The following is a 23,199-nucleotide window of genomic DNA, read 5'->3' on the forward strand; positions in this document are numbered from 1 at the left end:
GTAAGCCCGTCTTCCTGCTCCTCCCCTCCAAGATCCGCCTCCTCGGTAGTCCCTCCCCTCCTCCTCCCCCCCCAGATTCCAAGAAGGCGCCATGCCGCTGGAGATGGGTTCCCCCCCAACCTTTATCCCCACCCCAGCCCCCTGTTCCCTTGGGACCCAGCCCCATCCCTGTGGGTCCTCCATATCCTCAAGCCCCCACCCCTTAGGGACCATCTCCCCCCAACCCCTTGGAGCTTAGTCCTCCCCTTCCCCCCATCCCCTTCATTCATTCAGTCATATTTGAGAAGTAACTTGCTTACTGGAAAGAGCACAGACTTGGGGAGTCAGAGATCGTGGGTTCTAATTCTGTCTCTGCCACTTGTCAGCTGTGTGATTTTGGGCAAGTCACTTAACTTCTCTGTGCCTCAGTTACCTCATCTCTAAAATGGGGATTAAGTCTGTGAGCCCCAGGTGGGACAACCTGATTACCTTCTATCTACCCCATAGTAAGTGCTTAACAAATACCCTTATTATTATTATTTATTGAGTGCTTACTGTGTGCACAGCACTGTACTAAGCGCTTGGAAAGTACAATACAGTAATGAAGAGAGACAATCCCTGCCCCTAACGGGTTTACAGTCTAGCAGGGGGGAGGCTTGGAGTCTGTCTCCCCACCTTCTTGGGGTCTGTCTCCCCTGCCCCAACCCCTTGGTTCCCGGTCCTCCCCTTCCCCCCCGGTCCAAGCCCCCACCTCAGTGGGGCCCGATGCCCAACCTCTTGGGACCCGGCTGTCGTCCCCTCCCACCTCCCCCTCCAGACCCCCGAGGAAGAGCGCGGTCTGATCCACGCCGACAGCAACGGCTACACCAACCTGCCCGACGTGGTACAGCCCAGCCAGTCGCCCACCGAGGGGACCAAGGGGTCCGGCTCCCCCGCCAAGGACGGAGGAGGCGGCGGTGATGTGAGGCGGGCCTGGGGCTAGGCAGACCCCGGGAAGGAGGCCCCGGGAGGGCTGGCCGAGGGGGCCGGGGATGGATGGAGAGGGGGTAGGCGGTGCCGAGGGGGGAGGGTGAGGGCACTGGGCCGGGCAGAGGGAGGGCAGGTCAAGTCAGGGCCTCGGAGAAGACATTAGGGAGGGCATGGCGCCTGCGGGGCGGAGGGGCCGGGATGGGGTAGCCAAGAGAAAGCAGCATGGCTTAATGGCTTGGGAGTCAGAGGTCATGGGTTCTAATCCCGGCTTTGCCCCTTGTCAGCTATGTGACTTTGGGCGAGTTACTTAACTTCTCTGTCCTTCAGTGATCTCGTCTGTATAATGGGGATTGAAACTAGGAGCCCCACATGGGACAACCTGATAACCTTGTATCTACCCCAGTGCTTAGAACAGTGCTTGGCACATAGTCAGCTGTTAACAAATACAAAAAAAAAAGTGTGCCCTGGCCCGTGCCAACCACGCCACCCTCTTCCACCCAGTACCAGTCGCGGGGACTGGTCAAGGCCCCAGGGAAGAGCTCCTTCACGATGTTTGTGGATTTGGGCATCTATCAGCCGGGGGGCTCCGGGGACACCATCCCCATCACGGGTGAGTTCACGTGGGACAGCTGGGGGATGGGGCACGGGGCTGGGAAGTACCAGGCCGGCGGGGCAGGGCGGGATGTTTGCGGGCTGTGTGGGGTGGCAGGGCAGGGTGGTAGGGTGGGGTGGCAAGTGGGAGAGGGCACCACCCTGAATCTGGTCTCCCGCCTCCCGCGGCCGCAGCCCTGGTCGGCGGTGAGGGCGGGCGCCTGGAGCAGCTGCAGTACGAGGCGCGGAAGGGCTCAGTGGTGAACGTCAACCCCACCAACACGCGGCCCCACAGCGACACCCCCGAGATCCGCAAGTACAAGAAACGCTTCAACTCCGAGATCCTCTGCGCCGCCCTCTGGGGTGAGCCGGCCCGGCCTGAGCGGGAAGGAGGCCCGGGAAGAGAGGGGAGACGGAGTCAGGGGGGAAGGGGGAGGCGGAGGCTTGGAGGGAGTGGGAGGAGGCCCAGGGAGAGGGGAAATGGAGGCTTGGGGAGAGAGGGGAGGCAGAAGCCCAGGGGAACGGGGAGACGGAGGCCCGGGGGAATGGAGCCCTGGGGAAAGAGGGGAGACGGGGGCCTGGGGAGAGAGGGGAGACAGAGGCCCCGGGGGACAGAGGCCGGGGGGGTAGGCGGAGGAGCGGAGATAAAGCGGAGACAGAGAGGGAGAGACGGAGAGGAGGAGGCCACGGGGAGTGGGGAGACAGAGGCTCAGTGGAGTGAGGATAAGGAGGCTGGGGAGATGGGAGACAGAAGTGCTGGGCGTGGGGGTGGGGCACGGGGAGCTTGTAAAGGGGGATGGCGCAGGTGTCCGGGAGTGGAATCCCTGAGCGTTTTGTGGCCGCGCAGGGGTGAACCTCCTGGTGGGCACGGAGAGCGGGCTGATGCTGCTGGACCGCAGTGGGCAGGGCAAGGTGTACGGGCTCATCGGCCGCCGGCGCTTCCAGCAGATGGACGTGCTGGAGGGGCTCAACCTGCTCATCACCATCTCTGGTAGGGGCGGGCCGGGGGGGTCGGGACTCGGGACTCCAGGGTCGGGGCTCCCGCGCTCACCAGCACCCTCCGGCCGGGCCCGCAGGGAAACGGAACAAGCTGCGGGTGTACTACCTGTCGTGGCTGCGGAACAAGATCCTGCACAACGACCCCGAGGTGGAAAAGAAGCAGGGCTGGACCACCGTGGGGGACATGGAGGGCTGCGGCCACTACCGCGTCGGTCAGGGCCAGGGCCTGGGCCTGGGGAGGAGGAGGGCAGAGGACGATGGGACAGGCTCGCGAGCAGCCACGGGCCTCTCCTCTGACCGCCCCCTCTCCTCTCCCCTTCCCCACAGTGAAGTACGAGCGCATCAAGTTTCTGGTGATCGCCCTCAAGAGTTCGGTGGAGGTGTACGCCTGGGCTCCCAAGCCCTACCACAAGTTCATGGCCTTTAAGGTAACTGCTCCTCCTCCCTTTCCCTCCCTCCCCTCATCCCCTAGATCCCCCCCAGTCTCTAATTCTATCGGTCAGTCAATCGTAGTTACCGAGTGCTTGCTTACTGTGTGCAGAGCACCGTACTAAGTGTTTGGGAGAGTCCAATACAACAGAATTAGCCGACATATTCCCTGTCCATAACGAGCTTACTGTCTAGAGGGGAGGACAGATGTTACTATGAACAAATAAATGGTTTGTAATATATAATTTAGAGAAATGGATATAAGTGCTGTGGAGTTGGTGGGGCAAATATTAAATGACCAGAGGTCACACACTGAACTGCATAGATGACACAGAAGGGAGAGCACGCCAGAGAAAGAGAGCTTGATGGGGGAAGGCCTCTTGGAGATGTGACCCTGGTAATACTTTGAAGGTGGAGAGAGTGGTGGCCTGGCATATATGGAGGGGGAGGGACTCCCAGGCAAGGGGGAGGACATGGGAAAGGGGTCGGCGGCCAGGTAGACGAGATTGGGGCGCAGCGATTAAGTATATTGGCGATAGAGGGGCGGAGAGTGCGGGCTGGGCTGGGCTGTAGTGGATCAGTGAGGTGAAGGAGCGGGGGAGCTGATTGAGGGCTTTAAAGGTGATGGTGAGGGGTTTTAAGGAGTTTATTCTACCCCCAATCCACCCTCTCTCCTCCTCCTCCTCCCCTCTTCCCCGGCCCCCGACCCCTCCGGGCCCATATCCTCTCCTCTGCCCTCTGGCCCATTCTCCCCTGGCTCTCCTCCTCTTCCATGCCCCCTGGCCCATTCTCCCTTGGCTCTCCTCCTCTTCCATGCCCCCTGGCCCGTTCTGCCCTGGCTCTCCTCCTCGTCCCTCACCCGCCGGCCCTGGGCCCGAATTTGCTGCCCACCCCCACCCCCACCCCCACCCCTTCAGTCCTTCGCAGATCTCCCGCACCGCCCCCTGCTGGTGGACCTGACCGTGGAGGAGGGCCAGCGGCTCAAAGTCATCTACGGCTCCAGCGCCGGCTTCCATGCCGTGGATGTGGACTCGGGGAACAGCTATGACATCTACATCCCCGTGCACGTGAGCTGGGGACGCCTGGGAGCCTGGGGGTTGCGCCGTGGCGAGGGGGCGGGGGGTCCACAGGCCGTAGGGGTGGAGACCAGAAGGGTCTGGGTAGGTTGGCGGGGGGTGGGAATGGAGAGCGAAAGGGCCGGGTATGACAGGTTGGGGGAGGGGGGCAGGGGATGGGACCAGGAGGGCCGGGGCTGACCAGGGGGTGGTGGGGGTAGAGACCAGAAGGGCTGGGGATGATGGGCGGGGAGAGCATTGGAGAGGGCCGGGGAGCAGCGGGGCACCGGGAGGGCCGTGTGTGAGTTTGGGTCTTCCCCGGCGGCAGATCCAGAGCCAGGTGACCCCCCACGCCATCATCTTCCTGCCCAACGCAGACGGCATGGAGATGCTGCTCTGCTACGAGGACGAGGGCGTCTACGTCAACACCTACGGGCGCATCATCAAGGACGTGGTGCTGCAGTGGGGGGAGATGCCCACTTCCGTGGGTGAGCCCCCGACCCCACCCGCATGGGGAATGCATGCCTCCCAGGGGCCAGAACCCTAGCCAGGGAAGTTCCCAGGTGTTCACAGCCCGGAGGGAAAGGCAGGCAGGGGCGTTTTCTGGACCACTGTATTGGGAGTTCATTCAGAGGAAGCAGAGGGACCGTGGCTCCGGGAAGGCCCCCTGGTGAAGGTGGCTTTCTAGGGGGGCTCTGGGTGGGACCGGTGTGGTTTGGAGAGGCTGGGAATGTGGTTGGGTGTTCCAGGTGGGGGAAAGGTGTGAGAACAGAGGAGGGGTAAAGCAGGAGGAGAGAGCAGAGGGGGAAGAGGGAGTCTAGTCTTAGACAAGAGCTACGGGATCAGCGATGTGGAAAGAGGGCAGCCACAAGGGCACCGAATGGGCTCAGATTCCCCGCCCTGGCTTTGCTCAGTGTCACCCCCACTTCTTTCAGATGCTCCACTTCCCCCCCAGGTTCTGTAGACTCAGACACTCCTTCCTGGCTTCCCCCACCCCAGCCACCACCTTCTCTCCAGATGCCCCACTTCCCCCCCCCGCCAGATCCTGGAGGCTCAGGCACCCCACCCTGGCTTCAACGTCACCCCCCTTTCTTTGACATCCCACTTCCCCCCAGATGCTGGAGACTCAGCTATCCCTCCCTGGCTTCCTCCAGTGTCAACCCTCTTTTACCTTCAGCTGCCCCACTTGCCCCCAGACCCTTCTGACTCGCCAGAGAACCCCCCTGCCCACCGCACAAGTCTGTACCCACCCCTCCTTCCCCACCGGGATCCCCGCTCCCGGGCCTCTGGGGAAGCAGGTGTGGCCGCTCATCCGTCCGAGCGGACGGACGGGCCCGGGGGGTCCTGGGGAGGGCGCGCCTGCCTGGACCCCTGAAGGCATCCCTGCCCCTCACCCCACCCCCTGTGTCCCCCGGCAGCCTACATCTGCTCCAACCAGATCATGGGTTGGGGAGAGAAGGCCATCGAGATCCGCTCCGTGGAGACCGGACACCTGGACGGCGTCTTCATGCACAAGCGGGCCCAGCGCCTCAAGTTCCTCTGTGAGCGCAATGACAAGGTAGGCGACCACCACCCCCCATCACCGCTGCCCTCCCGCCACTGCCCCAGCCCCCTGACCCAGGCCCCTCTGCCCACCTCCCACAGGTCTTCTTCGCCTCGGTCCGCTCGGGCGGCAGCAGCCAGGTCTACTTCATGACCCTCAATCGGAACTGCATCATGAACTGGTGAGGGGCTCCCACCCCGGGCCCTCACACACACCCCATGGACCGGTGACGGGCCCCTGCCGGGGACCTCGCTGGACCCTCCCCACCCTCACGCCCCCGCCCTCCCACCCCATGAACTGGTGATGGGGCCCGGCTGGAACCTTCCCCCCCCGCCCCCCAACCCCGTGAACTAGTGAGGGCCCCCAGCCAGTGGACCTCACTGGCCCCATCCCCAACTCCCCCCGGCCCGGGGACCTCACCAGCCGGCCCCCCGCCCCTTGCTTCCCCCGGTTTGATTCACTGGAGCCCGCTGGGAGCGGGCCGCCGGATGCTTCTGTGATCACGTGACCCGCCCCTCCCCAAAGGAGCTGAGCAGGCCCTGCCCCTGCCCCCCCCACCCCCTCCAACCCCAAGGGGAAACCCCTGGGAGCCTTCCCCGCAACACACGCTGCTGCTGTTGTGGGGTGGAGTCTCGGGCCCCCTTCCCCCAAGAGGAACCCCTCGGGTCTCCTCTCAACACCCGCTGCTGATGTTGGCAGCAGAGCCTCCTCCTCCCTCCCCCCAACGCTTTGCACGCCGGGGGGGCCGGCCCCCCCCCATGAATGTACCCAACCCGGGGTGGGGGGTGGGAGGGGACCGTTTCCTCTGTCATTCTCTGAAAGCACTTTAACGCCCCCAACCCCGGGACAGGGGTGGAGCCTGGGGGGCTCCCCGCCAGCCAAACGTGCCCCCTTTCCTCCCCCTGTCCCCTAGAGGCCTGGCCCTTGCTTGCATCTGTATATAGTGTGAGCAGCAAGAAGCCCCCCATTCCCTCTTGCCCTTCGCCCCCCCCCCCGCCCCCCCAATGTAGTGGCCTTGGAATCCTCATTTGTTAATAAAGATTCAATTGAGCCAGCTGCCTCCCTACTGCCCGCCACCGCCTCCTTGCCCCCATGAGAAATCGGGGGTCAGAGGGGGACCACCCCTCCCAAAGCCTAGTGAGGATCAAGAGGGTGGGAACCAATGACAGAGAACCACGCCGACCCTCAGGACCTCCTCTGAGCCAGTGACGTAAGCCTAGGTCAAGGAACCCCCGAACCGTAGATGGTCAAGGCCCCCTCCCACCCCCCGCCCGCCCAGCTCTCTGACTATGGCTTCCATCCCCACCGCTAGCCCATCGTGGGATGATTCGGATTGGGAGCCCCATTCGAGACAGGGACTGCGTCCAACCCCATTTGCTCGTATCCACACCGGTGCTTAGTACAGTGCCTGCCACTCAGTAAGTGCTGGAAAGACACGGCAGTTACTACTATTATTATTATCATCATCTCCCTGACAAGTCTCCCAGCCACCGATAGTGGGAACTCCTTGTTCTCCCCTGGAGGGCAGGGAGCAAAGCTGCCATTCCTAACGTACTGGACACTCGTGAGTACTTAGTCCAGTGCTCCGCCCACAGGAAGCACGCAGTAAATAGCGATCATTTGTCCTCTGTGGTCAGGGAGAAACCGTCAGACTCCTCACAGAACCTCTTGAGACCCTTGACCTTTGGTCCAACTGGTAGCCTTCTCCTCCTCCGCAACTTTCTCTTCTCTAAGGCTTAACACCCCCCTCACTTCTCTTCACTTCTGTCTCCTCCAGGACTCTTTTTTTTACAAAAATGTTATTCGTTAAGTGCTTGTTATACGCCAGGCACTGTACTAAGCGCTGGGATCAAATCAAGCTTATCAGGTTGGACCTAGTCCTTGTCCCACATGGGGCTCGCAGTCTTCATCCCCACTTCACAGATGAGGCACCTGAGGCCCAGAGATGTGAAGTGACTTGCCCAAGGTCACACAACAGACAAATGGCAGGGTTGGGATTAGGATCTAGAAGCAGCATGGCTCAGTGGCTAGAGCCCAGGCCGGGGAGTCAGAAGGTCATGGGTTCTAATCCCCGCTCTGTCACTTGTCTGCAGTGTGACCTTGGGCAAGTCATTTCACTATGCCTCAGTTCCCTCATCTATAAAATGGGGATTTAGACTGTGATCCCCACATATGACAGGGACAGTGTCCAACCCGATTAGCTTATATCCGCCTGAGCACTTAGTACAGTGCCTGGCACATAGTAAGCGCTTAACAAATACCATTATGATTATTATTAGATCCTGCTGACTCCCAAGCCCATCTGTGGCTCCAGCTGCCCCGGCCCAGGTTTAGGAAGCAGACTGTCGGATTCAACTCCTGGGGTCCCTATCCTCTCCACCCAATTTCAGCACTGCCTTCCCCTTGGCCTGGGAGTCCCAGGTGGGCCAGGCCGGAGTGGCCTGGGTGTAGCCCAGTGCCCAGCACTGCAATAAACACCACTCACCAACTCTCACCTGTGGGAAACTCTTGGGTTTATTCCAAGAGGCCTGAACGCCTCTCTGGCAGGGCAGGAGAAAAACAGTGTGGGGAAGAGCTGAGGCTGGGGAGGGGGAGCTCGGGCTGAGCTGGACCCCCTGGGACAGGCGGTTGAGGGTGGGGAGGGGAGCACGGTTAGCCAATGCAGGGTGGGAAGGGCAGGTCGGGGACCCGGTTGAAGTGGCCGCCAAAGAAGATGATGCCGGTGCCCAGGCTGAAGAGCAGCAAGGCTGCCCAGAAGCAGATGTTGTCTATGGCCTTGCCCACCTGGGCCCACATGGCCATCTCCTAGGGCAGGGGCAGACCAGAAAACAGCACGGGGACATCACACACATACCATCCCGCCCCTCTGTCCCGGCCTTCCTTGCCCTCCTCCCCCACACCCTAAGTGGCCCATCCATTGCCCCCGACTCGTCTGAAACCTTCTGGGCACGGGATACAGGGCTTAGTAAGTAAGCGGCTTAATACACTGCTTTGCACACAGTAAGTGCTCAATAAATAGGATTGAATGAATGAATACGGGGTGGGGGGGCGGGGGAGCCAGGAAAGACACTGGATCCCACTACAATAGTAATAATAAGTATTTATTAAGCATTACTATGTGCCAAGCACTAGTCTAAGCACTAGGGGAGATAAAAGTTAATCAGGTTGGACACAGTCCCTGTCCCACATGGGGTCCACACTCTTAGCCCCCAATTTACAGATGAGGGAACTGAGGCCCAGAGAAGTAAATAGACTTGCCCAAGGTCACCCAGCAGACAAGTAGCAGGGCCGGGATGAGAACCCAGGTCCTCTGACTCCCGGGCCCAGATTCTTTCCACTAGACCACGCTGCTTAAAAATAGCAATAAATAAGGAATCTTAAGTGTTTACTATTTTCCAAGCACTGTCCTAAACAGTGGGGTAGAAACAGGATAATGACGTCAGAAACAGGCCCTGTCCCTATCTGAGCAGCCAGAGGCTGCAGAGTGAAGTAAAATAGGGGACAGGGGGTTGATCTCAGAACCCAGGTCCAGTGGAAAGAGCCTGGGCTTGGGAGCCGGAAGACCTGGGTTCTAATCCTGACTCCCGCCACTTTTCTGTTGTGACCTTGGGCAAGTCACTTTACTTCTCAGTTCCTCAGTGTCCTCATCTGTAAATTAGGGATAAAATACCTGCTCTCTCTCCACCTTAGACTGAGTCTGCCTCAGGGACAGGGACTGTAGCTGATCTGATATTCTTCTATCAATTAATCAATGATATTTATTGAGCTCTACATGCACAGCGCTGTACTAAGCTCTTTGGGAGAGTACAACTGAAGTACACAAAGGGTTCAGAGTTAGAGGGAGAGACATTAAAATAAATTATGGATGGATAAGTGCCGGGGGGGAGGTGACTGTCAAAGTGCTCAAGGAGAACGGACCCTTGCGCTCGGGCCACACAGAGGGGAAAGCGGATAGGGCAGATGAGGAAGTTAAATGGGGGAGGCCCCTTGAAGGGGCTGTGGTTTTAATAAGGCTTTGAAGGTGGGGAGAGAAGTGGTATAAGAAGGGGGAGGGAGTTCCAGGCCAGAAGCAGGATGTGGTGAGGGGTCGGTGGCGAGATGAGATTGAAGTACAGAAGGATAGCGCTAGAGGAGCGAAGCACATGCGGGCTGGATCGTAGGAGGAGAGCAGCGAGGTGAGGTAGGAGGGGGCGAGTTGATCGAGTGCCTTAAAACCAATGGTGGTGAGTTTCTGTTTGATGCAGAAGAGAACGGACAACGGTGGGAGGTTCTTGATGAAAGGGGAGACAAGGACCGAACGCTTTATAGAAAAATGATCCGGGCAGCAGCAGGGAGACAGGACACTGGGAGGTCAGCGAGGAGGCTGAGGCGCTCATCGAGGTGGGATAGAATAAGCCCTCGGATCAACGAGGTAGCCATTCGGATGGAGAGGAAAGGGTGGATTTCTGCACGAAGATGGAACTGTCGGGACCCGGTGACAGACTGAATATGCGGGTCGAACGAGAGAGGAATCGAGGAAACTGCCAAGGTCCCGGGCTTTTGGGAGACGGGGAGGATGGAGGGGCTGTCCACGGCGAAGGGGAAGGCCGCGGGGAGGACGGGGTTTGGGTGAGATGACGAGGAGTTCTGATTCGGAAACGTTAAGTTTGAGGCGTGGGCGGGACATCCGAGTAATGATGTCCTGAAGGCAGGAGGAGATGTGAGACTGGAGAAAAATCTAGGCACCGCGCTTGGCGCAGACTAAAATGACCTCAGAATTCAACGGCTTAGTACAGTGCTCTGCGTATAGTAAGCGCTCAATAAGTACTATTGAATGAAATTCTTATCACCAAACTGGGGCAGGGAGAGTAAGGGATGTGCCCAAGGTTCACTCTGGGGGGGCGGGGGCTGCTGGGACTGCCTTTGTTGCCGCCCCTCCCGGCCCCCCTCCCCTCCGAGCCCCGCTCCCCTCTCACCTCCCCGCACTCCTCCTGCTCCCTTGTGCTCCGGGCGACGTAGTTGATGGCGTCCACGCAGTAGCGGAGGTCGGGGGCGGCCGCCGCCAGGCTCAGCCCCAGCGTGCCGGGGGAGGCGTCTGCGGGGGGCGGGAGCGGTTGGCGGGGCGGCGGGGCGGGCGGGGCCCCCGCACCCCCGGAGCCCCCGGCCGGTCGACCGGCCCACCTGCGCCTCGGTGCCGGTGCCGCTGGGCCTGAAAGAGCAGCTCGCTCCTCGGCGTGCGCAGGATGAGGTCCTCGGCGCGGGCCAGCAGGCCTAGCGACGAGGCGCGGCGCGGGGGACCGGCCTCGGGCCGCTCCGGGGGCCGCCCCGACCCCAGCAGCCGGGGCAGCAGCTCCAGCAGAACCTGGCGGGAGGAGGCGGGGAGGGGTCAAAGGTCGGGAGAGCCCGCCCCGGCCCCGCCCCCCGGGCCCCCCCCCCCCCGGCCCCGCCTCACCCGCCGCAGCCGCGGGGACAGGGTGTGAGTGGCGGGTGTCCGCAGGGACACGTTCAGCACCACCACGCAGTTCATGACGATGAGGGTCGCCACTACCATGACGAAGAGGAGATACCTGGCCGGGGGGGGGCGGGGGGGGAGAAGAGCCGGGGCGGGTGACGTCACGATCCCGCCCCCCCCCCCCCCCCACCGCCTCCTCGACGCACGTGGCGGCGGGACGGGACTGGCCAGGGACGTCACCAGGCCGCTCGCCCGCCCGGCCTCCCCGGCTCCCGGAGTGGCCATCGCGTGATGCGGGGATGGAGCCGAAAACGATAACAACAACAACAACAAGAACTGGGGTACTTGTTAAGCGCTGACTGTGGGCCAGGCACTCCACTAAACGCTGGGGTAGATATAAGGTAATCAGGTGGGTCACAGTCCCTCACGTGGGGCTCGCCATCTCAATCCCCATTTTATTCATTCAGTGGTATTGATCGAGCGCTTACTGTGTGCAGAGCGCTGTACTAAGCGCTTGATTTTACAGATGAGAGACGTGAAGTGACTCGCTCAAAGTCACACAGCGGAGAAGTGGCGGAGTCTGGATCGGAACTCGGGTCCTTCTGACTCCCAGGCCCGGGCTCGAGCCATTTGGCCACGATGCTTCTCTGATGAGGTGGTAACCATCCCCCCCCATATATACACACACTCGCCCCCCCCCCCGCCCCGCCCCCTCACCGGCCCAGCAGAGGCACAGCCAGCGACGTCTCCGGGATGTTTTGGGCGATGAGGAAGAGGAACACGGTCTGGGCCAGGAGCACGGAGATGGACACGGTGCACTTCTGACCTCCCGCTGGCCCCGGCCGGGTGACCCCAAGAGGGGAGATGATGGAGAAAGGGCGGTGAGGCTCCCGGGACCCTCGCCTCCTCATCCCGGGGAGCCCCCGCTCCACCTCCCGCTCTTACCCTGTGCAGGCAGGAAGTAGGCCAGGAGCGCCAGGCCGGAGATGAGGACGCAGGGCACGATGATGTTGATGACGTAGAACAGTGGCTTCCGGCGGATCACGAGCGAGTAGACCACGTCGGTGTTCCCGGGGGTGTCGGGGGGCAGGTGGGTGTGATGGCGGAGCATCCCGGAGCAGTATTCGATGGCCCACTCCCCGTTCTCTGCGGCCCCGGAGGAAGCGGGACAGAGGGACGAGACCCGGTCGCCCGTGCCCCGCTCCTCGGAGCCGAGGGGCGGTTACAACCTAGGGTCCCATCACAGACCTCCCGGGGCAGGACCGGGGGACCCTACCGTGATCCAGTAAGCGAACGGTCAGTGGTATTCACTGAGCTCATTCTGCGTACAGAGCAAGGAACTGGACGCCGGGGAGAGGACAACCCAAGGGTTGGTAGACACGTTCCCTGTCTACACCAGTTTCCGGGCCAGAGGGGGAGATGATCGAATTGTACATTCCAAGCGCTTAGTACAGTGCTCTGCACATAGTAAGCGCCCAATAAATACTATCGAATGGATGAGTGAATCAATATTCACTCATCCATTCGATCGTGTTTTTTGAGCGCTCCCGGTGGGCCGAGCATCCGTTCGGTCGGCCGGATTTCTTGGGCGCTTACTGTGTTTAAAGCGCTGTACTAGGCGCCGGGGAGAGCCCCCTGTAACAATCGCTCGGTAATGAACGAGGAGGACCCCCCTCGCCGCCACTGTGGGGAGAGGGGTCGGGCCGGGGGCGTCGCCCACCTGTGAAGGCTTCCGTGTCTATTTCGATTTTCTCGATGAAGCGGCCCGTGTCCGCGTCGGTGGCAAATTCCAGCGCCACCTCGCGGGCGCTGTAGGTCTGGGATCTGGCGGGGACCGGAGGGGAAGGGGCGGGCCGGGACACGCCCCCCTCGACCCCCGCCCCCTCCCCACCCCCCCGCCGGCCTATCGGGGCCCTTGTAGGCTCCGGCCCCGCCCCCCGTCCCCCCCTTCGGCTCCCGGCCCCTCGGCCCCGCCCCCCCGGCCCCCGCCCCCCCCCGGGCCCCGGCCCGTACTGGAAGACGAGGGAGCAGTTCTGCCAGTCGAAGGGAAAGAAGTCGACTTGGACGGCGCAGACGCTGCGGTAGATGGCGGGGGGCAGCCAACTCACGTACCCGCCCTCCAGCACCAGCACGTTGGCGTCGTACGCCACCCCGAACTGCCCGTCGATGCTGTGCGGGGACCGGGGCGGGGGGACACGGTGCGGTCTCCCGCCTCCTGTCCCCTCCCCCTGCCTCCTCCATGCACCCAGTCGTATTTATTGAGCGCTTACTGTGTGCGAGGCACTGTACTCAGCGCTTGGGAGTGGACCGTGTAACACCCAAGAGACCCATTGCTGCCCCTGGCCCCGCTCTTTGCCCCCTCCCTCGGTCCCCTCTGTCTCCCCTGCTCGCCCCGCCCCGCCCCGCTCCTCGCTCTTACTTGTTCTCCAGGACGATCTCCGGCAGCCAGACTTTCTCTGCGGGAACCCTTAGGGTGTCGATGCCCCCGTAGTCGCCCTTGCTGTAGTTGAGTCTGTAATCCTGCCAGTCCTGCCCGCGCCCACCGCCCAACCCGTCAATCACGGGGCGGCCCGTAGCAATCCACCCCCAGCGCTTACTACGGTGCTAGTAAGACCCCTAGCAAGCGCTTCGCTTATACCCTAATATGTAGATCAATAATTTCAAGCATCCTTCCCCCTCCCCCCCCCCCGAGCCCCGACCTTCCTCCTCCTCTTCCCCCCGGTGTGAGAGGCCCTCCCCCTCACCAGTCCGATCCACACGTTGGTGGTCAGGGTCTCCTCCTTCTCGTTCTAGGGGGAGACGGAGCGGGGAGGAATCAGAGATGGGGCAGGGAGGGAAGGGGGTCGGAAGGGGGGTCGGGGGTCCCGAGGGCGCCTCACCAGGGAGATGAGGTTGGTGAGGGTGACCTTGATGGCGACGGGCACCGTCTCCTCCGGGGTCCGGACGGGCCTCTGGCCGCTGTCGTAGTCGGAGAAGAGGGCGTTGTAGAGGCGCAGCTCCTCGTTCCCTCGGACCTGGAGCAGGCCGGGCCCTGCGGGCAGCGCCGAGGGTCGGTCCGGAACCAGCCCGGCCCAGGCCTCCCCTCCCCAACCGCGACCGCGCCGGGTCTCCCTTCACATCGATCTCCCTCTGCCCGGACCCTGTTCCAATCCCTACCCTCTCCCAACGCTTAGCACAGTGCTCTGCGGGCAGGGAGCGCTTGGCAAATCCCCGCGATTGACCGCGGAGAGGGCCTCTGTCTTCTCTCCGTCTCTCTCCCCTTTCCTTCCCCCATCGCCGTCCGACGCTTCTCCCCCCCGAACCCCCCGTTTGTCTCTCTCCTGCCCCAGGAACCCCCTTTCCCCCCCCGCCCCGCCCACCCCATGCCTCCCTGTCTCGACTCGTCCCCCGCGTCCCCCTTACTCCCCTGGATTCTCCTCCATTCCCGCCCTCCGCTCCTCTGCCAGCCCTGCCCTATTGTATTCTCTCCCGAGCGCCTAGTCCAGCGATCTGCACGTAGTAAGCGCTCCCGACCTTGGACACGTCACTTCACTTCTCTGGGCCTCAATTACCTCGTCTGTAAAATGGGGATAAAGACCGTGATCCCCTATAGATTGGGTCCAAATCTGTCCAACCCCAGAGCTTAGCACAGTGCCCGGCGCACAGTAAACCCTTAACAGATACCAAAAAAACGAAGCAAACAAAATAAATGTCACCGACTGATTGCTTGATTGATTGCCCACCTGCCTCTGTCTCTCTCTGCGTCCCCCAAATCCCCTCCCAATCTGCCTCCCCACCTTCTCGTTCTCTGACCCGCGCGCCCCCTTCCCCGTATGTGTGTGTTTGCTGTGTGTGTCCCTCTGCTCCGCGCCACCCCTTACCCCAGAGCCCCCAGCAGATCAGAGCCCAGATCGCCGTTGTCCCCATGTCGTCCGCCCCGAATCGTCTGGGCTTCTGGGCCTGTGAGTCCGGCCACCGGGTTGGGGCGGGGGCGGGGGCTGGTTCCAGACCGGGATGGGCCGGGGGAGGGAGGGAGGAAGGAAGGGAGGAGGGTGACAGTTCCGTCCGGGGAGATTAGTCTGTCACCCGATCTCCCCAACCACTCGACAGCTGTGAGGGCCCGACTCGGGCCCCCCCTCCTCCACCGATGACCCCTGCCTTCACTGCCCCCTCCACTGCCTCTCCTCCACGAAGGAAATCTCAGCAACACGGACATCCTACAAAAAACCCAGGCCGCGCCAGAGCCTCTCCTTAGCCGCCTATCGTCATCCGTGGTGTCTATTGGGAATGTATTCTGTGCAGAGCCCTCTGCTAAGCGCTGTTCCCTGCCCACAGTGATCTACTTGATTCCTCACTGCTTCTTATCTTTTGCATATAATAATTATTATTATTATGGTATTTTTTACTTATTATGTGCCAGGCACTGTTCTAAAACCTGCGGTAGATACCAGGTTATCACGTTATCCCACGTGGGGCTCACAGTCTTAATCCTCATTTTAGAGATCAGGTGACCGAGACACAGAGAAGTGAAGTGACTCGCTCAAAGTCACACAGCTGACAAGTGGTAGAGCTGGGATTCGAACCCACCATCTCCGACTCCCAAGCCCTGGCTCTTTCCACTAAGCAACGCTGGTATCTATTAAGCACTTACCAAGGGCTCGGCACGGCGGTAGATTACAAGACAATCGGATCAGACCCTGACCCACACGGGGCTCTCAGTCTACGGGGAGGGAAAAAAGGTACTTAATCCCCCTTTCACAACATCAGAGGATCAGGTGAGATAACAGACCCTGCCTCTCTCTAAGGGAGGGAGAATGGGTATTCAATCCCCATTTTATTGATGAGGAACCTGAGGCCCAGAGAATTTAAATAACTAGCCCGAGGTCACACAACAGGCAGGTGGCGGAGCCGGGATTAGCACCCCAGCCAATCATGTACAGGGCAGATGAACCGATCGCGTCAAGATGCTGTTGGTCTGAGCCTGAAAACAACATAAACCCTCCTGAAAAAAAAAAGGCAAACTCAGCCCTAATAGAGGAGCTGTCACCGGAGCTTGTCTTGTTCTCCTCTCTCTGCTGCCCACTCAGGTCTGAACCACAGTAAGGTGGACCCTACTATAAATCAATAATAGAGAGGCAGCGTGGCCTAGTGGATAAACTACCCAATCGGAAGGATCCGGGTTCTAATTCCCACTCCTCCACGTGTCCGCTGTGTGACCTTGGGTAAGTCACTTCACCTCTCTGTGCCTCAGTTACCTCATTTGTAAAATGGGGATTAAAACTGCGAGCCCCCTGTGGGACACGGGCTGTGTCCAAGCTGCTTAGCTTGTATCCATCCCAGTCCTTGGCTCATAGGAAGCGCCTGACAAAATGGCATTAAAAAAATAAAGTCAATATTCTCTTACCGCCTGGTTCCTGTTCTCTGCTGCCCCCTCGTGTCCAGGTGTATAATGAGACGATGACCGCGTCGTTTCTGCCTCTCTGCTGCCACCCAGTGGCCATGAGTGTATATGAGAAAGTCGGTCATTCATTCAATTCCTTCCATCGTACTTTATTGAGCGCTCATTGGGTGCAAAGCACTGGACTAAGCGCTTGGGAGAGTATAATAGAACGATAAACAGACTCTTTCCCTCTCCACAACGAGCTCAGAGTCAATTAGTCAATCGCAATTATTGAGAGCTTCCGCTGTGCAGAGCACTGTACTAGGCGCTCCAGAGAGTACAACATGACAATAAAAGACAGAGCCCCTGCGCACCTTCCCTGTAGGCTCTAGAAGTCTAGAAGAAAAGCAGCGTGGCCTTGTGGAAAGAGCCTGGACCTGGGAGTCAGAGGACGTGGGTTCAAATCCCAACCCTGCCACATGCCTGCTGTGTGACCTTGGGTAAGTCACTTAAGTGCTCCAGTCACTTCGTCCGTAAAATGGAGATCAAGTCCGTGAACCCCACTGTGGGACAAGGACTGTGTCCAAATTGATTACCTTGTATAAGCAGCTTGGCTAGAGAAGCAGCGTGGCTCAGTGGAAAGAGCCCGGGCTTTGGAGTCAGAGGTCATGGGTTCGAATCCCAGCTCGGCCGCTTGTCAGCTGTGTGACTTTGGGCGAGTCACTTAACTTCTCGGTGCCTCAGTTCCCTCAACTGTAAAATGAGGATTAAGACTGTGAGCCCCTCGTGGGACAACCTGATTCCCCTGTGTCTACCCCAGCGCTTAGAACAGTGCTCGGCACACAGTAAGCGCTTAACAAATACCAACATTATTACTTATCGGCTGTGTGACTTTGGGCAAGTCACTTAACTTCTCTGTGCCTCAGTTACCTCATCTGGAAAATGGGGATTAAAACTGTGAGCCCCACGTGGGACAACCTGATTACATTGTATCTACCCGGCGCTTAGAACAGTGCTTGGTACATAGTAAGTGCTTAACAAATACCAAATTATTATTATTACTCCAGTGCTTAGAACAGCGCTCGGCACATATTACCCGCCTATCGTCATCCGTGGGCAAGGAATGTGTCTGTTTGTTGTTCTATCATCCTCTCCCAAGCGCTCGGTACAGTGCTTTGCACAGAGTAGGCGCTCAATTGAGTGAATTGAATGAATGAAACACCACAACTATTATTAGAAGACGAGAAGAGCGTCATGTCTGCTGCCCCCTTGCGGCGAGGTCTGTGATACTGCAGACAATATGCGGGGTCAGGAGTCACCGTCGGTGGCTCGCAAAATCAGCAGGCATCACGGGGGCGAGAGTCGCCTCCAGGCGGATGGGCAGAGGCCTCCCGCTGCCCGCCCGCTCTCCGACCCGGTGGGTTCCCGCCCACCCTCTGGCTCCGGGTCCCTTTCCAGGTCCGGTCCGGTTCTCCGGGCTCTGGAGCCGCGCATCCGTTGGACCAACGGCGGCGGCGGGCACCGGGCCGCCACCGCAGCCTTTCCGCCTCCCCGCTGCCCCCTTGTGGTCATGGGCCGGAACAGCGTCCGCCTCATCCCTCCGCTGCCCTCTAGTGGCCATGAGTGGAATAAGAGCGGGACTAGCGGCGGGGTTTCTTTACTTTTTTCTTTTAGGGCATTTGTCAAGCGCTTAGTATGTGCCAGGTACTGTACTCAGAGCTGGGGTAGATCATATTTCAATCCATTCGATCGTATTTATTGAGCGCTTACTGTGTGCAGCGCGCTTTACTAAGCGCAAGGGAGAGGATACTACAACAATAGACACATTCCCTGCCCACGTTCCTTTACCCAGATCCAAAGGGAGATTGGCAAATCTCTGACCCCAGGAACCCACACGAGGCTGGTCTTTGGTTTTGGGGGTGAAATGGGGGGCTCTGAAAGAGAGGAAGGGAACAGGGTGAAGAGGAGAATAATAATGATGATGGTATTTGTTAAGCACTTACTATGTACCAAGCACGATTCTAAGCACTGGGGTAGATACAAGGTAATCAGGTTGTCCCACGTGGGGCCCACAGTCAATCCCCATTTTACAGATGAGGTGACTGAGGCACAGAGAAGTTAAGTGACTTGCCCAAAGTCACACAGCTGACAAGGGGCGGAGCCTGGATTAGAACTCACGACCTCTGACTCCCGGGTTCTTTCCACTAAGCCACTCTGCAGCCCTATTTGGGATTGGGAATGTGTCCAACCTGATCTGCTTGTAACCACCCCAGTCCTTAGTACAGAGCCTGGCACATAGTAACCCCTTATTACTGCAGTTATTAGTATTATTATTATTGTTAGGAGAGGCCTGCCAGAGAGATGAGCAACCAATCAGCAGCATCTATTGTGTGCAGAGCCCTGTACTAAGCACTTGGGAGAACACAGTGCATTTGGTAGAGACCCTACAGTAGGGGAAACCACTGAGTATAAGGAGAGGCACATAAGGGCTGTAAATATGGGAATAAATAATAATGATTACGCTATTTAAGCATTTACTACGTGCCAGGCACTATACTAAGCACTGGAATGCTCAGGGTAGGGCTAAGGACATAGGAGATGCAGTAGGGAAGGAAAATAGGGAGGAAAGATGGGAGGTGAGTCATGGAAGGCTTCCTGGAGATGTGATTTCAGTAGGTCCTTGAAAAAGGGAATAGTGGGGGTCTTTCAGATAATAATAATAATGGTGATATTTGTTAAGCGCTTTCTATGTGCTGGGCACTGTACTAAGTGCTGGGTTGGAGACAAGTGAACCCGGGTTGGACACATTCCCCATCCCCTGTGGGGCTCCCAGTCTCAATCTCCATCTTATAACTGAGGTCCAGAGAAGTGAAGTGACTTGCCCAAGGTCACATGGCACACAAGTGGTGGAACCGGGGTCAGAACCCAGATCCCCAGAAACCTGGGCCCCGGCTCTTTCCACTAGGCCATCCAACCACGCCGCCTTGGAAGGAGACCCTTTGGTCACTAACTGGGTGAACTGAGGAAACCCAGGACCAGTGTCTTCTCCCTTGGATTTGCACCCTTTATTCACCTCCGCCACAAACCTGTCAGTCAGTCAATCATATTTATTGAGCACTTACTGTGTGCAGAGCACTGTATTAAGCGCTTGGGAGAGGCCAATATAACCATATAACAGACACATTCCTTGCCCACAACGAGCTTCCCGTCTAGAGCCCCACAGAACTTTTGTCTAAATCCATAACTTACTGATATTAATAACTGTTTCGCCCTCTAGAAGGAAGCTCGTTGTGGGCAGGGAACACGTCTACCAACTCTGCTATATAGTCCTCTCCCCAGCATTTAGTCCAGTGCTCTGCTCCAGCAAAAACCTTGGTCTCGTACAGCCTGCAGTGAGTGAACTCCCCCCGCCCCCCAAACACACACACACACACACACACACACCATTATCCAGCCCCTCCTACAATGAGACCCGGATGCCCCTGTCAGTGGTGGGAGGAGGAAAGCCAGCCGGGCTGGTCTTCTTCCCTCCTCCCCCACCCCTGCCCCCGCCGCCCTCGCCCCCTGCAACCGAGTTGGCTCCCACATGTCCCCTTCCCCTCATAGCCCCCTCCAGGATTAGGAGAAGCGGGTGAGAGAGGAGATAAGGACCCGGCCTTCCGACCACGCTCCAGTCGCTTTGGGGCTCGGGACCTCTATCAGCCTGGCAGCTTCGCCCACTGGCTTCCTGCCTCTGCCCCTGCCCCCACCGGGGGCCTGGGTGCTTGGCAGAGAGACGGCCGGAGTGGGGAGAAGCGACCGGGCTGCTGACACGGTGGGAACCGGTGAGTTGGGGACGGGGACCGGGGTTGGAGGGGCAGGACGTCTGGGATCCCTGGGGAGAGTGAGAGCGGCGGGGGGAAGGGTCCGGGTTTCCAGGGTGTCTGGAATAATAATAATACTAATGACTGTGGTATTTGTTAAGTGCTTACTATGTGTCAAGCACCATTCCTAAGCACTGGGGTAAAGACAAGGTCATCAGGTGGGACACGGTCCCCGTCCCATATGAGGCTCACAGGCTTGATCCCCATTTTACAGATGAGGGAACTGAAGCCAAGAGAAGTGAAGTGAGCCTGAGGGGAGGGAACCCCTCTCCGTCAGCCCCCAGGCTCCATGCCGCCCCATCTCCTCTTCTTCCTCCTTATGCTGCCCCTGCCCATGAGGCCCCAGGAGTGCGGGGCCGTTTGCCTCAGCGAGAAGATCCATCACTCAGACAAGCTGGAAACCACCTGCCGGGGCCTGGGGCTCCGGGCCGTGCCCACCAACCTGCCCGCGGCCACGGGCATCCTCGACTTGGCGGAAAACCAGTTGTCCCACGTCTCCACCGCCAGCCTCGCCCACCTGCAGCAGCTCACCCAACTCGACCTCTCCGGGAACGGTCTCCACACCCTGGACACTAAGTACCGGCTGCCCACCCTCCTGCAGCTCAACCTGGCCAACAATTCCCTGGAGGCCCTACCTGCTCTGAGCGGCCTCCTCAACCTCACCGACCTCGACCTCTCCTTCAACTCCCTGCGGACCCTGCCCGAGGGGGCGTTCGCCGGCCTCGGCAACCTGGAGCGCCTGAACCTGGCGGTCAACAGGCTGCAGGGGCTCCCGGAAGGCCTCTTACGGCCCACGCCCAAGCTCAAGACGCTCGACCTTGCCCACAACCAGCTGGAGGCTCTTCCCGGACTCCTCCTGGAGTCCCTGAGGGACCTAGAGGACCTCATGCTGCAGGAGAATCGGCTCCGGTACCTGGTCAACGGCTTCTTCTCCAGCAATATTATCCTGCCCTATGTCTTCCTCCACGATAACCCTTGGTACTGCGACTGCAACATCTCCTACCTGGCCCGCTGGCTGCGGGACAACGAGGGAAACGTCTACCGGAAGGACAAAGGGAAATTGGTCAGGGAGTCGCTCACGCCCAACGTGGACAGCGTGCAGTGTGCCGCCGGGGACCTGGTGCCCAAGGGTACGCCCGTCTACAGGTTCAAGGCCCACTGCCTGGTCGGGGGCGACACGGACTACGATTTGGATTACGGGGACGCATACGAGGACTCGGCCAAGGACTCCACCATGATCACATCCCGGGCCGAGTTGCGGTCAGGGACCTCGTGGCTTTGGATGTCCCCAGTCCCGTCTACACCCGTCATTGGGTCGTCCTCCGTGGAAAACGCTGGGGTCCGGATGATCACGGAAGTCGCCACGGTACCAGCCAAAGTTCCGTTAACCATGGGATCCAGCGTGGTCCCGATAAGCCCGAAGAGTGCCGGGGTCCTCGCAGCTACGGAAACCACCACGGAATCCGCCCTGTCGATCACGCGAGTCACTCTGGTCTCAGCGGTCACGGGATCCACCATGGAGCCCAGCGGGGCCCCGACCACCACGGAAGCCAACGTCATTACCATCAACACCACCATCCTGGCCCCTGACACCACCCTCACCACCGTGGCCCTCCAATCCACCACCGTGGGCTCTGCCACCCTGGTGCCAGCCGCTTTCCCGAACACCTCAGAGCCCACCCCTTCCCCAACTTCCCAACCACTTACAACGTCCTCCTCCATCACGAAACCCAGCCCCATGGCTCCATCGACCCCACGATCCACCATCAAAAACTCTACCACCGTAGCACCCGTCACTTTGCTGATCACCTCAGGGCCTCCCTCTTCTTCAACCTCCTCACAATTCATAGCGGCCCCCCCCACCACAAAACCCCCCACGTCCCCGGGCACCATGGAACCCAGTCCAAACCCTACGCTCTCCACCTCCAGCCCGCACCCCCAACCTCAGACCACGTCGCCCCAAGTCTCCTCCCCAAAGGTCACCCCCACCCCTCCCACCTCTGCCCCTCCCGGGACCAGTGAAGTGATCCCTTTCCCGACCTCTTCTGAGTTTCATTTCTATGAGGTGATGGCACTGGAAAGAAAGAGGCAGGGCCCAGGCTCCCCCCTTTTGGTGTCCTGTTGCCTCTTCTCCCTGGTATTGTACCTCCTGGGGGTGGCATTAATCCTGGGCTCCCTGGTTGCCCTGGCACTGACCGTGGCCCGCACCCATCCGCCTCCGCTCATGAGCCCACCATCCACGCCCCACCTGTTGCGGTCCCGGCCATCCAGCGAGGGGGCCCCGTCCCCACCCACCTTCCGGGCCGGCGTCCTCCTGCCACTGGGCAAGTGGGTGACCGTGCCCCGGGCCTGGTTCCTCCAGCTCCTGGCCCCGCTGCCGACCTTCAGGTCCAGCCTCTTCCTCTGGTTCCGCGGGGGCGTATGGGTGGTGCCCCGCCCATTGGGCAGGAGGCCTTCGGTGCTCAGCGTGGATCGTGGCTCGGATCTCCTTGGGGGGGTCAAGATCAAGTATGCCAATCACAGCCTGTGAGGACCACACCGCCATCCCCCACCGTCCCCTGACACACACGCTCCCCCAACCCCACCCTGCTTGCCCACCCCAACTCCATCTCAGCCCAGGGGGTGGAAAGGGGCCGGGCCCAACGGAAACCATAGAAATGGGGTACCGGCGAGCCCCGGATCTCGAGCCCGGAATGCCCAGCTGCTGAACCCTGCTTTTTATCCCTGCTTCCCTGCCTCCCAGAATCCCCCTACAGGTGCCTGGAAGCTTGGGAATTTGGCCAAACTGGTTAACTAAACTTGGTCATCTCCTTTGGCCCAATATGAAACTTGGCCTGACCTCTCCACGCCTCTCCCACACCCAGGGTCGGGACGGAGAGCGGTCAGCCTCTGGAAGAGTTGGAATGGGAATAAAATAAACGGAAATTCTGTCCCTGTCTTCTAGTCCTGTCTTTTCTAGACTTTTGGTGACTGGCATTCCA

General features: G+C 59.7%; 3 protein-coding genes across 3 annotated transcripts in view; 2 read left to right on the top strand and 1 right to left on the bottom strand.

Moving 5' to 3' along the window:
- Positions 1 to 6,619, top strand: part of MINK1 (misshapen like kinase 1) — a 48,096-nt gene extending 41,477 nt beyond the window's left edge. The window contains 10 exon segments of the mRNA XM_029055296.2: positions 797 to 940; positions 1,450 to 1,558; positions 1,735 to 1,902; positions 2,387 to 2,530; positions 2,616 to 2,750; positions 2,866 to 2,966; positions 3,885 to 4,034; positions 4,351 to 4,510; positions 5,441 to 5,580; positions 5,667 to 6,619. Coding sequence (XP_028911129.1) covers positions 797 to 940; positions 1,450 to 1,558; positions 1,735 to 1,902; positions 2,387 to 2,530; positions 2,616 to 2,750; positions 2,866 to 2,966; positions 3,885 to 4,034; positions 4,351 to 4,510; positions 5,441 to 5,580; positions 5,667 to 5,750 — 1,335 coding nt within the window. The 3' untranslated portion in view covers positions 5,751 to 6,619.
- A 1,440-nt stretch (positions 6,620 to 8,059) lies between these two features.
- CHRNE (cholinergic receptor nicotinic epsilon subunit) lies at positions 8,060 to 14,934 on the bottom strand. Its single transcript, XM_039910948.1, has 12 exons — positions 14,857 to 14,934; positions 13,876 to 14,027; positions 13,741 to 13,785; positions 13,416 to 13,525; positions 13,010 to 13,165; positions 12,717 to 12,820; positions 11,942 to 12,142; positions 11,714 to 11,828; positions 10,997 to 11,111; positions 10,726 to 10,906; positions 10,521 to 10,639; positions 8,060 to 8,370 (listed from the first exon to the last, which is right to left on the bottom strand). Exons 1-12 carry the CDS (start codon positions 14,900 to 14,902, stop codon positions 8,218 to 8,220), a joined length of 1,497 nt encoding a protein of 498 aa, XP_039766882.1. The 5' UTR covers positions 14,903 to 14,934; the 3' UTR covers positions 8,060 to 8,217.
- Positions 14,935 to 19,916: 4,982 nt separating this feature from the next.
- GP1BA (glycoprotein Ib platelet subunit alpha) lies at positions 19,917 to 23,156 on the top strand. The gene is made up of 2 exons (XM_039910950.1): positions 19,917 to 20,179; positions 20,433 to 23,156. Exon 2 carries the CDS (start codon positions 20,508 to 20,510, stop codon positions 22,746 to 22,748), a length of 2,241 nt encoding a protein of 746 aa, XP_039766884.1. The 5' UTR covers positions 19,917 to 20,179; positions 20,433 to 20,507; the 3' UTR covers positions 22,749 to 23,156.
- The last annotated feature ends 43 nt before the right edge of the window (positions 23,157 to 23,199 follow it).

The sequence above is a fragment of the Ornithorhynchus anatinus genome, chromosome X5 (genome assembly GCF_004115215.2).
Source record: "Ornithorhynchus anatinus isolate Pmale09 chromosome X5, mOrnAna1.pri.v4, whole genome shotgun sequence".
Taxonomy (NCBI): domain Eukaryota; kingdom Metazoa; phylum Chordata; class Mammalia; order Monotremata; family Ornithorhynchidae; genus Ornithorhynchus; species Ornithorhynchus anatinus.